Source organism: Oreochromis aureus, linkage group 9 (genome assembly GCF_013358895.1).
Source record: "Oreochromis aureus strain Israel breed Guangdong linkage group 9, ZZ_aureus, whole genome shotgun sequence".
Classification (NCBI taxonomy): Eukaryota; Metazoa; Chordata; class Actinopteri; order Cichliformes; family Cichlidae; genus Oreochromis; species Oreochromis aureus.
The window spans coordinates 16,024,673-16,040,446 of NC_052950.1; the positions used below are offsets into that span (position 1 = coordinate 16,024,673).

Genomic DNA, 15,774 nt, shown 5'->3' on the forward strand with positions numbered 1-15,774 from the left:
GATAAAAGCGAAAAGATAAAACAAATAACTCCCATACTTTGCGGCTCATCGTTTGGTTTTAGTACTGGTTTTGGTTTTAGTCCACTGGTGAGAGTGAATTGTAAGCTGCTTCTGCTCAGCTCTGCTGAGAATCATTAAAGTGATGGCTGGGACTTTCAATCAATCAATCAATCAATCAATCAATCAATCAATCAATCAATCAATCAATCAATCAATCAATCAATCAATCAGTTCAAACAGATTATTATCAATTTCAAAATCTTATTTGGTTTTCATATGTACCTATTTTCAGTGATGTCAACTTTAATAGCAGGAAATTAACTATGCATAATTATTTTCTTTCTCTCTTTTTTGCCATATTTTTCAAGAAACCTATATTTGACATCAGCATAACAAAATTGAACATTATGTTTTTTGTGTGCAACCCCAACATTTTTAGTGGCCCCCACATGGCCACCTCTATGAAAAAACTCCAGAGGCGCCCCTGCTAGGAGCTGCTCATCCATGCAAATGCATGTCGTGAAGCTCCCTGTACACAGTTTTCATGCTGATGTTAATGACAGTGGAGGCATCCTGTTACAGTACCGTGCTCGAGTTATTATAGTTTTCGATTCCCATTTTAGATTTTTTTTTATTTCATTTTCATTTTGTTTTTTAGTTCAGTTTGATTTCTCTTAGTTCCCAGAGTGGGTTTGCTCATTTCAGTTTAGTTTCTTGTGTGTGGATTTTATTCAAACTGTGAAGCGCTTTGTAACTCTGTATTTTGACCAGTGCTATACTAAGGTATTAAGCTACTATTATCATTATACCAAAGGTAATAATAGCTTGATAAGTACAGTATCACAGTCTCACCAGTCTCTGCTCAGTCTTGGTTTGGTCAAGCGTGAATACTGTGCTGCTGCTGGTTTCAGCTTCTACATTATTTCTGTTTTTCTTTGTCATGTCCCACATTATGAGACCTATGGGTTTTGTTCTGTCAGCTACAGGCGCACAGCTCACACCCCCACCGCTGTCTAATATAATATTCTAAATGGATGCAAAAGGTCGAGCAAACACAGACAGGTGCTGATGAATCATATCTTTTTATCTCATGTCTTATTAGACTGAGTATCGCACATCAGCACAGTTGGGCAACACAACCACATCAAAGACAGAGTAGGAGTGGACGCGTCCATCCTAATTAGTATGTTAGAGCGTTGATCTGTGAGTGATCTGAGAACACAGACAACACCCTCACACACGCACACGCATGCACATACTTACACAATCCTAAGCCCACCTCTAATTCCCTTCTGTTTTTACACACGTTCCATGTACACCCCTGGCAAGCATGAAAATCCTGGCGCATTCAAACTCATTAAAACACATACAAGCTGATGGGTAAATATGCACACGCACAAAGTCCAGCCGGAGTTTTGTGATTTTTCCCACACACACTAAAGCCAAAGATATTCCTGGTGACGGCAGAATGAGCTATCTTGGCACATGAAGTTAAATTCTGCATAGTCGATGTGAGCGGCTCTGACTGCCCGTCATCTTCGCTGCACTCGCACTTCAAGCCTGTAAGTTGTTTCTCTGAAGGGGCTCCAGTTACTCAGTAAGTATAGTTTGGCTCAAACATCAGGATTCAATTAAAATGTAAATTTTCACTAAGCTGATAAACGGGGAACAACAGTTCCTTTGGCACCAGACAGAAGGCGTCATTTTCTACAGAGGAACTTGGATTTTGTTGTTTGGGACAGCAGGTAATCACTATGGCCCAGCAGGCTGAAGGTGAAATTAACATAAGGTCAAAGGTTGGAAGAACTCAGAGCACTGAGTAGGATTTACAGACTTCTAGACTTCTCAGTGTCTCTGCTCTTTCTCTCACTGCTTCTGTGTATTGCAGGTCTTTGTCTGCTCCATTGACAGCTAGAAAAAAAAAAGCATTCAATCTGGTCTGCACCTGCTCCTTTTTAAGTTTTTCCATAAACTGCACAAGTGGAGAAGCATTGTTTGCAAGGAGCTGACACACGTCTTCAACTCATCGTAGTTTCAAAACAAGTCAGCAATGCACGTCACGTCAAATCCAATATGCTGAAGGGCAAACCCAACACTTTGGAACAGCGAATCCCGATAAGAATTACTGCATTACTGCAAGTCAGGGAGATGTTTCCAAACAGTTTCTGCACCCGCTCTCAGCTGAAATTTGACAGTGCTGAAGGAACGGCAGTGGGCTAGATGAATGGTTTCCTTCACAAGCCAGTGCCGGGGAGAGCTGCAGGTCCTCCAAGAAGAGAGAATCTCTCATTTTCACCTTTCCTTGTTCTGATGAAACCAGCGGTGGGTAGCCTATATGTCACAAACTCACTTGCCTGGATGACAACTTTCCTTTCGGATAAAATTTCTGGGATTAAAAATGCAAAATATACCGGCTCCGGTTACTAACAAATTACCTGTGGGGAAGGCTGCACTGCTTGCACATTTTGTAAGTACTGTTAAGCACTGTGCAGCCATCAAGAAGAGGTCCTGAAGAAAGAATGATGATTATATCCAGAAGGTACAATAAATCCTTAACATAAAAAACCCTACCTTGTTGACTGCTATATCATTACACCGAGACACATGCATGTCTGCACCGAGTGCTCATCCTTCCTGCCTGACATTCAGACATCCTCACTTATCCTGTCATCACAGACAGGAGCAGGCATGTCTCTGCCCTCTAGATCATATCTATATTCGCGGGGCCAAGGAGACACAATCAACCTGCTTATCATGCTTTTGCCACCTGATGGAGATGAAAGCTGTTACAGGCAGCAGTGCTTTGAAACATAAACTTATTCAGGGTGTCTTGTTTTCCTCCGCTAAATCATGACAATATAGTGATAAACTGCCGGATAATCACGGGGTCTAAATATCCTTAGATCTGGGGTATTTTCTATCTGAACAAGCTACATCAGTTCTCATAATCTCTGTGTCCAAAAGGGCAGAAGCAAATCCCAGGTCTAATGAAAAGATCAGGGTTTTTCCTGGAGATAAGCTCCCTACTCCCATGTCCCTCTCACCCCAAATGAAGATTGAGCAAGAGCCGTGTGATTTAATAGAGGTTTCATTAACTCATTTTTGTTTATTAAATGATGCCATATAAGAGAAAAATGGATAGGCGTCTGTTAAATGCAATAACACACGTTTGAACTTTACCTTAGTGAATCCCCGTGGGCCAGTAACTAGATCTGTCAAACAAATGTAGTAAGAAGCAGCACTGATTTGTACTGCAGTAGGAGTATAAAGTAGAACGGAACAGAAAGCACCGCAGTTTTTCACCCGCTTATTTCTCACATGGGAACCAAACAGACATTAATGGTAAATTTGGTTCTGCGAGCCACTGAAGTACCAGAGGAACAATTTAGGTCCACACTAAGTTAAACTGCTGCTGCACAAGACTGAAAGTTGAACACATGTTTCAAGCAATGTCAAAACACACGTGCGCCTTGCTTTGGGACAGGAAATAACTTTCATTTCCAACAAGTTACTGAGGATATGCATGTCCTGCAAGGGATGGTCACTTGGCAGTTGCCGAAGGACTTAAGCAGGCAGTTATCCATAAATAAGTGCAACTCCTTATTTTCTAATGCATAATACAAACTGTAATGAACAAGTAAAAAAAAAGGACAACAAAAAGTGATGAAAGTTTTCAGCACAAACAGGATGGAATCTGTTAGCAGTTAAATGACCTGCGAAACTCATTAACGCTCCCTCAGAGTTGCGATGATACACTGTCATTGCACAGGAATGTAATGTGAATTTGAAGCAAATGAAGAATTCAAACAGTGAAAAAAAGCACTGTTTTGGAAAGGTGTCCTGATCTGAAACAACTCTGAGGTGGAAAATCAAAAACAGAAGTATTTTTGACATCTTATCCGTCCTCACCCATGCCCGGAATGTGCTCTCCTGCAGACTTCGAAAGGCACCGCTTTCTCCGTGTTCAGTGCGTACACCTTACTCTCAAAATCCGTCACTTCACAGGTGCCGCATCCACTTGCACGTCTTGGGAGAGCACTATATCTTTGACAGACAACAGTGGGTAATTGAGCCATCTATTGTGTTCCTCGAATGGCCTTCGAGACATTGGTAATCTCGAAAGGCAGTTCGGTGAATATCCTTGAGAGCTGTCTCCATTATGCAGCTGTTTATACCAGGATGTAATAACCAGTAAAGCGATATACATGATGGATTATTGCCTGTTTTCCCAAATGCAAATATTTCCCCTCAAAACCATAAATTACGCACAGCAAAATCAGCGCCACACATCTTATCTAGATAACTTATTCACAGCTGACACAACACGGTCTGTCACGCATGAACACAGGAATCAGTGAACGAAGGTTATAGTCTTCTTTAAAGTCGCGCGAGCTGTTTCCTTAAATACATTTTTTCTCATCTTTTTTGATTGACCACATTTAATGTGCTTTATTGCATTTTCCTCATTAAAGAAAAGTTTATGAAGCGTACTTAGACTTAGGAGTGCAGCAAAAATGAATGTCCTTGAGCATTCATTCCACAAGAGGGCTCTACAATTGATCCTGACTGAGCCCAATTATTTTTTCCATCACAAATCTAAAACTTTGGAACAAAAGTCAGTGGAGCTTTCTGCCGTTTAAACGTGTGATAAAAGACGTTATCCTGCACTGAGGGGATGCCAGCATGAGCCTGTAGGCACTCAAAGACCGTCGGGCTCAGCAACAGGTGCAGGCTGCTCGAAAGCATGTGGCTGACATTATCACTGGTGCGAGACTGCGCTCTAGTGGCACTTTACGGGGTCACAGCTTGTTCTGCTCCTAAATGTACTCAAATATGGTTGAACTTTTTTATTCTATTTAATAATCCCTCCACTGTTCATACTTCATTGAGGGATCGGTTGATAACAAGGTTCAAGTATTTAACAGCTTAACTGAGGTTAATGAGGGTACAGGTGCCAGAGGTATTCATACTTTACTTCAGCACAAACATTTCTCCCTCCACTGAGGCCCGAGATGACACAAAGAAGTAATCTCACACTTAAAGGACCGCAGAATCAAAGACATGACTAACTCAGAGCACTGAAGCCCCATATTAGCCACAGATGACGCTAAGAATGCAGAATGAGTACAGACTGCTTTCCTGTTGATATTTTTTTCTTTTATGCTGGAATTACTTTCACATAATGAGCACAAGAAACAACAAGTCTGTGACAGAAGAAATAAAACTCTTTAAAGAGTGCCTTTTTACACTTGGTTGCACGCATTTCTCAGTACCTAGTTCATTTTTCAGAACTTCCAATGCGGTGAGGGAAACAGCTGTCTGCGAGGAAGAACCCACGGATAACCTTTCACTGCCTTACAAATGAGAGGAGTTCATACTGGGTGAAGCACTAGTGCCATGCCGATGTGTATTTAGCTGTCATTCTCTACTGTATGTTCGCATGAGTTCTATCGGAGCCGGTTTAAAAGTAAGGTGCATTATGTATGAGGTGCGTGGTTGGAGTGATGTATGGGCTCGAGGTGGGGGTGGGATCGCATCAGAGATCGGCTGTGAATACTTGGGTACACGTTATATGTTTTTCGCTTTGAATAAATTTGCAAGAATTTCAAGCAAACTTTCACTTTACCATTATGGGGTATTGTGTGTGGAATTCTGAGATAAAATATGATAAAATAATCAATTTTGGAATAAGTTTGTAACATGAAGAAATGTGAATTCTGTATGAAGATGTTAAGATTTTCACTGGGAGTGAGAAGGATGGACAAGAAACAGAGTACATCAGAGGGGCTGCTCAGGTTGAGCGTTTGTAGGTGCAGATGAGGGACGGTTCATATATTAGACAAATGATGTTAATGATGGAGCTGCCAGGCAGGAGTAAAAGAGGAAAACCACAGAGGTCATTCATGCATGTCATAAGGGAGGATATACAGAGGAGTTGGTGTGGCAGAGGAGGATGCTAGGGTGAGGTGGAGGCAGATGATCCTCTGTGGTGACCCTGAAGGGAGCAAAAGAATGATTTCATTGTCGTAGCAAATACAAGAAGCTACTGGCAGCTTAATAAATACCTTTAATTCCCTGGCTACAGATAGAGCTTTTCAATGTTTGGAAGAAAGAAAGAAAAGAAAAGGACAATAACGTGATAGCTCCCAGGTTTGGAAAAATCTGCATTACAAAATGCAGGTGCAGATTTTAAAGACAGTGGAGACTTCAGAGACCAAAGTGTGCAATAGAAAGTGATTATGTTGTATTTTCGAACCAGTGAGTGTTGCTCCTCTGCTGTGCAGCCCAGGGGTGACCTCAAACACGAGAAAATGAAACTGACAATATTTTATATAACAACAATTTAATACAGAAGATGCATTTCTCCCAAAGCAGAAAAAAATAATTAATTCCCCTCGACTTGCAAAGCTACTAAGTGGGGACATCTGATATGTTGCCCACAATGGGAATGAACGTGAAGTGAACAAACAGTGCGGACAGAAGCCTCGTAACACTCAGGTCGTCAATCGTCATCATGCTGCCGCCATACAAAAGATGCCATTTCAAGACCACATTCAGATTTGCACCTTGCAGCTTCTCCGTTACATCCTCCAGATTGTAAAACCAACACAGGTAAATTTGGTAAAAATGCATCAGCGTTGGACGATTTGTCATCACAATACAAAGAATTACCATTAAAGTACATCACATGTGATTCTCCGAACAGACCCCGTTTACCCAAAAGTCCAGAAAACATTTAAAATTCATTCAGTTTTTCTAGATATCTCATGCCCCTCCCCCCTTAATGTTCAGAAACTACACACAGACTGATTAAACAAACACGTAAAATGGATTATCTGGGAGTACAGTGTTATTTCTGGATTAACTGAAATGCAGTGACAGAAAAAAAAGACAAAAGAACAAAAACAAAATTTCCAAAGAAATAGCATTTGAAAAATTACAACAGAAGAAAACATATATATGTAAAACAGCTGAACTCTACCACCCTGTGGCAGAGGTAAAGATGATCAGAAACAGAACTGTTAAAAAAACTTTTTTTTTTGGTTAGTTTTCTGTTCACAAAGAAAAAAGAAAAGAAAAAAAGTGACAGCTCAGTTTTGGTGACTTCTAAGAAACCACATAAAAAGCAGCCTTCACATCCAAAAATGTTTTGAGCCTTTGCTCGTAGCCCTGTGAGTGTTCTTCTAGGGTTGTTACACGTTTTCATTTGAAGACATATTTAAATGAGAATTACAATTCATTACAACGATTTTGATCATCCTCCAGCTGGATTTACATCTACATAAGACACATTTGCATTTTTTTTCCAACCCATTGAACAAAACCGATTGTCCAATTTCCCAACTTTTAACAGAAGAAAAATTCATGTTTACACTATCTGCAATCTGGTGTATAGGAGATAATAATGATGAGCAGCAGAAAGAACCCAGCAGCTACACCGATTACGACCACTCGCTCCGTCTCTCGTCTACTGCCAGCGTTCATTTATTTCATCCACTTGTTCCCCTTTTCTGTTCGCCCTCGCTCAATCCCATTCTCAGGTCTAATAGTCACTTGAACTGTCTAACATCCCGGTATAATCACCACAATATATTAAACACGGGATAATGGGGTAATTATCTAAGACAATTGGTGCATTTGTTATCAAATAGCACTCAAGTGCACTCATAATGAAGCACTGAGTAAACACAGTTTGGAGTTGAAAGTATTTATTATGCACATGTGCTATACATAGCAAAGTTCCTCTGAAATATAATTAGATTGTCTACACTGTGAATTTGTATGGAAGGCTGTTACTCGCTTAATGTGTTTCAGAACAGCGTCTACAGACAGACACAAATATGAAGCCGCGCCCCACATATTATGCTTCACAGCATCTGGAACAAAAACTAAAGCATCTGCTTGCTTTTGAGACTGATCAACTATTTTAGTTCTGTTAAAGAAGGTGGCCTCAGAGAAACCCTTTATAAAACAGAGCACACTTTAAAAGTCTCTCTTGTTTATCTGTGGCTCCACTGATACCCTTGAAACTTAGAGGTCAAGGGGATTATTTTCATCCTAGCTGGAAGGCAGTCCTGATCGAGGCACTCAGGCTCACTGAAGTCATCTGTTATTGCCAAACTCATCAGATGACAACTTTTTTTTTTTTAAACAACACAAAGTAAAAAAATCAAAACAACAAACATACGCACACAAGCACACACACACTCATATACACGCACAAACATCCAAATAAACATTTGCTCTCCTGTGAGAGTTAGGCTGGCAACAATCGCTGAGGTTGAACGTAGGAAGGCAGTGCATGGAAAAGGCAAACTGGCATCAGGGATTGATTAAGTGGACCCGCTGTGACTTACAGCGCCGTCCTGTTGGCTGACTTGTATAGGGGGAGATGCTGTGTAGGGGGGCGGGGCTTCATTTACGCTAGTGGAGTCTCCTCCCTCAGAAATAAGAAGAGTGTTATGGGAGGGCTGCGGGGCGTCGGGCACGTCGCCTTGGGCACACTCGCTGTAGGGAGGGGGCTTCAGGTCGTCCTCTGGAAGGAACAGAGAAGACAGCTTAAAGAAACAGGAAATCATACACGCTTGTCCCCGCTGACCTGCGGTGCCGTTTATCCATTAAACTGTTTCCAGGATGTTTTCGGACTGAGCTGCTCAGTTTAGGGATATCCACCGGAAATATGTCTGCCTTATCTTAAATATAATAGAACTATGCACCAAAATAAACTACAAACAAACTGTCCAACCATAACATCCTACAGAGAAAAACATAAATCACCTCTAAACAAGAGGCTCACGCTCATCACAGAATGAGCTGTAATGTTAGGAAGCTGCAAGGTGTGGGGTTTTTTTTGTGGGCAGGACTTTGACTTTAGTCAGCTGTTAAAAAAATCATAAAAAAGATCATAATCTTAATCCTTCCTGCCACTTCCTTTATGGGAGAGGAAAAAAAAAAAGGTTTCAGTACTTCTCATAGCTTCTCGGTTGAGCTTTTTGAGATGATGAATTTTTACTCATGCTTCATACGGTCACAAAACTTTCATTTATTCACTAACAGCGAATGTTAAATTGTGCCGCAGCAGATGCAGGAAACAGGAGTTACACAGTGCTGTGTGGCTGTAACGCCGAATTCAGTGCTTATTATACCTTCATGCAGTGGCACTTATAAACTGTTGTATTACAGCAACCCAAACGTCCCCTCCCCGGTGTCTCCGATAGGAAAGAAAGATCTGATATGAGGGCGAAATGGAACCAGTCACCTTGTGTAATTACACCGCTGCTGAAATGTCACCATTTCCAGCCTTTGTAACCACATCCTGCTTGTCAGACTCAACTACCACTTCAGATCAAATGAGATGCCATTTGCGAAAGAGGACGCTCTGAAACTTGATACAAAGATTTAAAAGCTGGAGTGGCTAGCTTGTGCCCTCCTACGAAAACACATATTTGCAGCTAATTATGCAAAACAGGAAAAACTGAAAGCACTGACATGACTGTTTAGAGTACATTTAAACCCAACTAGAAAAGGGAGAAAATCCCTTTTCTAGTTGAGAGAAGAGTGATTAAGAGTAGCAATATTATTTAAAATTTTAAAACAAAAGTGGGGTAATGGAATTAAAAATCTAATGAATTGGGAAAGAGTCATCAGCTCTCAAAGTGCCAGTCACATGTCCAGTATGGCCTCTGGTAGGAAAAGGGAACTAGGGTCTTTCTTCTCACCTCTTTAGTGTTGCTTTTTCTGGTGCAGTTTAAAACAGTCATCAAAAACGAGTTAACTCACACACAGAAGCAATGCACTTGGATACAAGTGAAACAGATGGTTTCATTTTGATGGAGTTACTCTGATAAACAAACCTCCGACTGCAAACCAGCACGTGAACTCATTTTAATTAGGATAGCTCGTTTTACACATATAAGTAGTATGGAGCACTAAAGGGAACTGGATGAAACTACAGCCGTTATGTGCACAGGCTCTGAAGCAATGCCAAAGCTGATGTGTGTCCTGAGACTTTCTAAAGCTGGCAAACACTGCTCAGAGCGAAAAACATCATCAGGCAGTTGTCTTCTCTTTTTCAGTTACTTATATCTGAAAAAAGCCACTTCCACTATAAAACCGTCAGCAACAAGTGCTCTGCATCGTAGTAAACGAAACTACGTAATCACAGAGTTTTCAGTCAGGAAACATGGTGGACTTTCCCACCGTTTCTGTGAATGAAATCGATGTACATGCAGTTACTGAGAGGGGGGCAGGGAATGTAATTAACGCACAATTCATCTCAAGTACATATGACACAACCACCCTTATGTTGTAGTGAAACCATCAAGCTGTGTAATCTGACACTAAACTGCTCAAAGCAGCACCGCAGGTGGAATAGGGGACTCCAGTTAAGCCCTCGTGCCAATCAAATAGCTTGTTTTCTTCACTGGGTGCTGTGAACCAACTTGTTAGCGGATAACGGTTGACCGCTCTACCCCACAGGATGTTGAAGTACGAGAAGGGGGAAACAATTTGAATGGGGCTCGCTTGCAGGGTAACAACAGGACAGGGAGGCAAAAGATGTGTGTGACTTATTCAGCTTCGTTACCTCCAGATACTGCCTCGTATGGTGGTGGCATGTCGAGCTGGGAGAAGGATGCTGCTGGTGGCAGGGCTGTGGAGGGCTCCTCTATCGAAAGGTCATCCTGGACACCATACCAACTAGGCCAGACTGATGTTTGCTACAGGAGGAAGGAAACACAGAGTTAATTACACACACGCACACACAAAAAGCAGAAGCACAATAAAATACAAAAGTGCACACACATACACACTTAGCCATTAGACACAGAAATATATTAGCTAAAGCCAACATCATAACACCGCTAACACTATTAGGAAACGAGCCGCATTAACTTTACTGTACACATCTCCGGAGATGACGCAGCTGCTGGTTATCATAATATTACACTCATGCATCAGCTCTTTTAAACTTTTTTTTTCTTCTTTTTGCCACAGTCCACGGCTCACAAGTCAAAAAACACCAATGAACAAAGAGCAGAACACAAACAGCCGGGCAGCATTTTCAAAGAATCAAATCATTAATGTTTGACTTCAAACACAGATCACCACCATGGAACGTTTTCTCCCCAAACCCGATAAACCGTTTTTTAAGCCTGTATTTACACAAAAGACGAAGCGAGGACATCTGCCAGTTCATTGTATAAACATAACAGCAGTTGTTGCTTACATTACACTACGCTGGAACGCTTTTAATACACATACAATCATTTCCTTGAAAGAAAGAAGAAAGGAGAGAAGTCGGGAAAATAGTTGAGATGTTAAAAAAATGTCTCTGTTTTAAAATGCTTTTTGCAGATTTGTGATACAGCCCACATATGACAAAGAAGTCCGTGTTATTAAGTGACAGATCAGTACCTTTGAATGATGCTTTCAAGCTCTCTTGAACCTGTTGCCCATGTTGGTGATCCAGGTGTACACGCTGTCAGAGCAGCATGCACGCTGTAAGTCGGTGATGACAGGCTAATGAGCTTATTAGTTTAATCATCCTGTTGTTGTGGGCGTGATAGGAAATGATGATGAAAGTGAAGCACCAACACTAATAGTTCAGGATAATTACCACACTAATAAACTACATTAAACTAAACTTGCACAATTATTGTGATCTGTATTTTCCAAATCTAATTAAATGCTTTCATCCAGTACCAGTCCATGGCCCAGGTATTGGGTACCACTTACATAATAGCAACTGTTTATGTAGGCCTAAAAAAAGAGGACTGAAACCAGTTCATAGCTTATCAAATCATTTGGATTTCTCTCCACGGCCTTTATCTATCAAAAGTTTGGGGGGTTTTTTGTCCTTTTTTGCCATATTAGTCTCTGAGTGTTTGCAGCTGTCCAAGAGGTTTAGCAAGTAGTGCTGCATCATGAAGCTGAGTCGTCTTGGCATTTCTTCAGAAAACTTTCAGGGTACCGGGTTATGGATGACCACGGGGGTCTCCCTGCTGCACATTCCATTAAAATCTAAACAGGGAACATTATATATCCGAGACAGCAGAGGGAACAAAGAGGAGAGAAAGGAAGAAAGAGAGGAACAGGGGGAAAAAAGGAAGCGGAGAAAAAGGGAAAATGTGGGAGAGGGAACGGGGGAAACATTGTGAAACAAATGGGAGATTAGAGAGGAGTGAATAAGCAAAATAAGAATGCTGAGTTCAAGGAGGTATAGCCAGCCGGCAATCTTGTGTTGGACTGCATGTTCCTTCAGTTCAGATAGCACACATAATATCATAATTGGTCTTGGGAAACCCAAGGCCAAAGGCCCTGGCATTGCTCAGTCCCCCCTGCATCATTTACTAAATTATTTATTTTATAAATGGGTCACTTCCTGTTGCACAAATCCTTCAAACAATACTAAAGATATCCCTCTGTGTGCTTGCTACATGGATGGACAACACGGAAAAATAATTCAAAATCTGGTGCAGATGAATTTCCGTATGTACATTTCCATTTAAATTAATAATCTATTACAAAACCTGTTTCTAACTTTCCCGTTCATGCAGCATTTACAACACCTAACAAGGAGTGAATGTAGCGGTCTGGAGTTAGAAACTGTTGTTAATAATTCTCTGAACATTTTGGGGAAGCTCTGAATCATGGAGATTGCTTCCAGGTGTTTTAGAGAGGCAGTAAAGCTGAACGGCCCTGGGGAAGGCACAAACACGATGTCTAAACCTGTGGCGTAGCCCACAGAAAACAGTCGCTACACGCCGAAGTTGAGGAAAGGCATTATTATTCTAGACGTATCCCTGAGAACATCAACAGAAACACAGGCAAATCCAACAAGCGTTTCAAGGGGATCATAAAACAGAAGGCTGCCTTTAATAGCTAATTTTAAAATGAGCATGAAAAGCACGTGTTTCAGCAAGACATGAGAGGTTTCAAAGCAAACTATGAAAGCCATTCTGCTGGCTGAATAAACAGCCTGAATAAACCATGTAAACTAATCACAATCTCAAGCAAATTAAACATTTGAGACTACCTCCCCCCAAATATATCTCATGAATAGTTTGTAAATGGTAGGATCTTAAAAAAGTTTTTCAAGACAATCATTTAAATTACTCCCTGTGTTTGCGTTTCGCTTTAATGGGTTTTGCACAACAGTTCACACAGAGACGGTGGGGGGAAAAAGCTCCAGACCAATGAAAACCCCCACATACATTCAAACCAGAATGTGTTCCTATTAATGGACGACCACAAACTTGCTCAGTATGACACTAAAAGTGAAATGCTGCCTATCGAAGTAAAAGTGACTCGACTGGAAACCACATGCCTTCTCGAGAAAGCAAATAACTCCCCTGCAAAAAAAAAAAAAAAAGTAACACAACCGCGACCTTATTTGACTGTCTCTTTCTCACTCAGCTCCAGTCTCTCAGCCAGCGTGAGGAGGTCCTCTTCACTGTGAACACCCTTGAACTTTTGTGTATAAAGTCACTTCCTCTAAGGTGTGAAACCACTTCAGCAGTTCACAGCCGGATTTTTGCGCTGTGAGGTGCAAGTTCATGTGTGTTGGGGGGTTCTGCACTTACGCTCTGTCTCTCACACATCTGATGGAGGTAGGCCCTTCCTCCAACAATGACTATCTGAGCATTGCGTGGGTTGCTCAGGTATGCTGCCAGTTGCCTCTGTCTCGACCGGTACCAGCACACATAGAAAAATATCTTTATGACGATGAATATAATGACAACTCTGTAAAGGACACAAAAGAATGAGAGGGAGGTTTGATTAGATTCAAGGATCAGTTTTAAGCTCCATATTTAATTAACGAAAAATACATAAGATATACTCACATGTACCAGTATAGCTCCATTATTGTGAGATGTTAATTATTAAGCAGAGAGTCTCATAGCTGAGGAAGAAGATTGCAGATTCCTGGCCAAAAAAAAAGGAAAAACTTCCAGTTAAAGCAATTTTTAACTCATTTTTCACCAAGGCCATTCAACCAAAAAGAAAAAAAAATCCACCGCACTGTCTTAACTAATCATTGACTATTTCACATGGAATGTGTAACCCTCAAGCTATCCACACAGAGCTCGGGTTAAGCACTTTTATGCAACTTTAAAAAAGATGGTGAGTTCAACACGGCGGTTTCTCAGCTAGTATAGCTTCCTGGTCTAGTAAGAGCAGACACAAAAACGAAACTTACTCTGTAGCGACAAGTCGATCTTCTTGATTAGCTGACGAGGTGTGCCATTCCCCCCAAGCGTCTTCGGGGATGTGATGAGAGTGGAGCTCCGTGAGTCAGATGAGGCTACGGCTAGGTTAGAGCTAGCAGGCCACAACAACAACAACAACAACAACAGGAACCGCAGCCGCCGTACACTATTTACCCACACCACAAGCAAAACAACGACGGAAACTGGGCTCCTTGATAAGCATACCTTCCTGCTCTTACATACAAGTTCATAAGCTAGTTACTACAACAGCTGGCTTAACCCTGGAGAAACAACTAAACTAGTCCTACAGAGTTTTAGCTAGCTCTGACTGACTGAGCACGTCCCTGTGTTCAGCGCTGCCTTCGCTTTCACAGTGGGCGGTGTTCAAATGTTCACAGGGTTCCTGTATTCATGCTTCCCGTAAACTGCCCCCTCTTGGGAGCAAATTATTGGACGCAGTTATTATAATTAATCGCGTGAATTTCCCCGTTCAAGTGTTGTCTGTTTAAAACAGCACTTATTTAGAGTCAAGTAGCATCAAGCTAATTCGTGTTCGGTATGCGAACCAGAAACGTTATCTCGGGTACGTTCATGGTTTATCATTTTTTTAATTATTAAAAACCCAACAACTTTTAACCCCTTCATAAAAAAGAAACACTTAAATCTGTCTGTTTTTAGATGATTTACAAACGTGTAATATAAAGCTACCAGACTCATATCTCAGCAGCAGCAGCACTGACGCAGAAACAGTAATAAAAAGCGACATTTCCAAGATAACTGCTACAACGATTTACTGGGGGTCCATCACAAATTCCACTATTTCCGAGGGTCATGGAAGGTAGCACGAGTCCAAGGGACGATTGGGTACACATGGGATACAGTATTACACAAGAATGAGATCAGTGCAAATATTTGGAAGCATAAACCCCTTAAACGCGAGATTTATAGAGGTTTTTATTTGTGCTGACGCCTAACAACAGTATCCCGGACGTAAGAAGATCGAAGCTGTTAATCAAACTTTGTTCTCTGGGTAGAAAAATGCATATTACTCTGGATAAACTGGATTTACGAAACGCCTCTTGTTGTAACTCAATGATATATCAATATTTTCTGTTTTTGCTCAATAGCTAGGCTCAGTTCCAAATTAAAGGGTGATAAAAAGCTTTATGGATATATGACCACCTCTGAAAGCCTAAGCGAACATTTAGTGGTCTGGTTTGTCTCTGATTATTCCCTGCTTTTGCTTTTATTTGTTTCTTCTGTCTAATCCAGGCCTGTGGCATTAGCACTGTTTTGAAGTTAATAATAATAGACAGAAAAAAAAAAATTGAAGAATGAGTAAACAGACAAAATTCAAAGCAATCTTGCTAATCATCGCTTAAAATGAGACATTAAGTTGAGACAAGTTTTAATATTGGTTTATTGGTTACGCTTTCCACGTTACATATAGAAAACACCTGCAAAAATATAAAAAGAAAGGGCATTTCATGCTATACATAACTCAATGCGTTACCGCCATCTAGTGGTGACTGTTTCATACTTCATTTCTAAAAATTTAATTCAA

General features: G+C 41.0%; 1 protein-coding gene across 1 annotated transcript; it reads right to left on the reverse strand.

The window, feature by feature from the left end:
* Positions 1-6,312: 6,312 nt before the first annotated feature.
* On the reverse strand, positions 6,313-14,789 carry si:dkey-118j18.2. The gene is made up of 5 exons (XM_039617441.1): positions 14,201-14,789; positions 13,845-13,926; positions 13,584-13,743; positions 10,586-10,718; positions 6,313-8,536 (listed from the first exon to the last, which is right to left on the reverse strand). The coding sequence occupies exons 2-5, from the start codon at positions 13,862-13,864 to the stop codon at positions 8,334-8,336; spliced, it is 516 nt and encodes a 171-aa protein (XP_039473375.1). The 5' UTR covers positions 13,865-13,926; positions 14,201-14,789; the 3' UTR covers positions 6,313-8,333.
* Between the last annotated feature and the right edge of the window lie 985 nt (positions 14,790-15,774).

What these genes read in the sequence shown, in the direction of transcription:
- si:dkey-118j18.2 (XM_039617441.1), bottom strand. Translation starts at nt 13,864, where the DNA reads ATGGAGCTATACTGGTACAT. An exon ending in AGATGTGTGAGAGACAGAGC is followed by an intron (nt 10,719 to 13,583) that starts GTAAGTGCAGAA and finishes TTCCTCCTGTAG; the next exon opens with CAAACATCAGTCTGGCCTAG. An exon ending in ATACGAGGCAGTATCTGGAG is followed by an intron (nt 8,537 to 10,585) that starts GTAACGAAGCTG and finishes TGTTCCTTCCAG; the next exon opens with AGGACGACCTGAAGCCCCCT.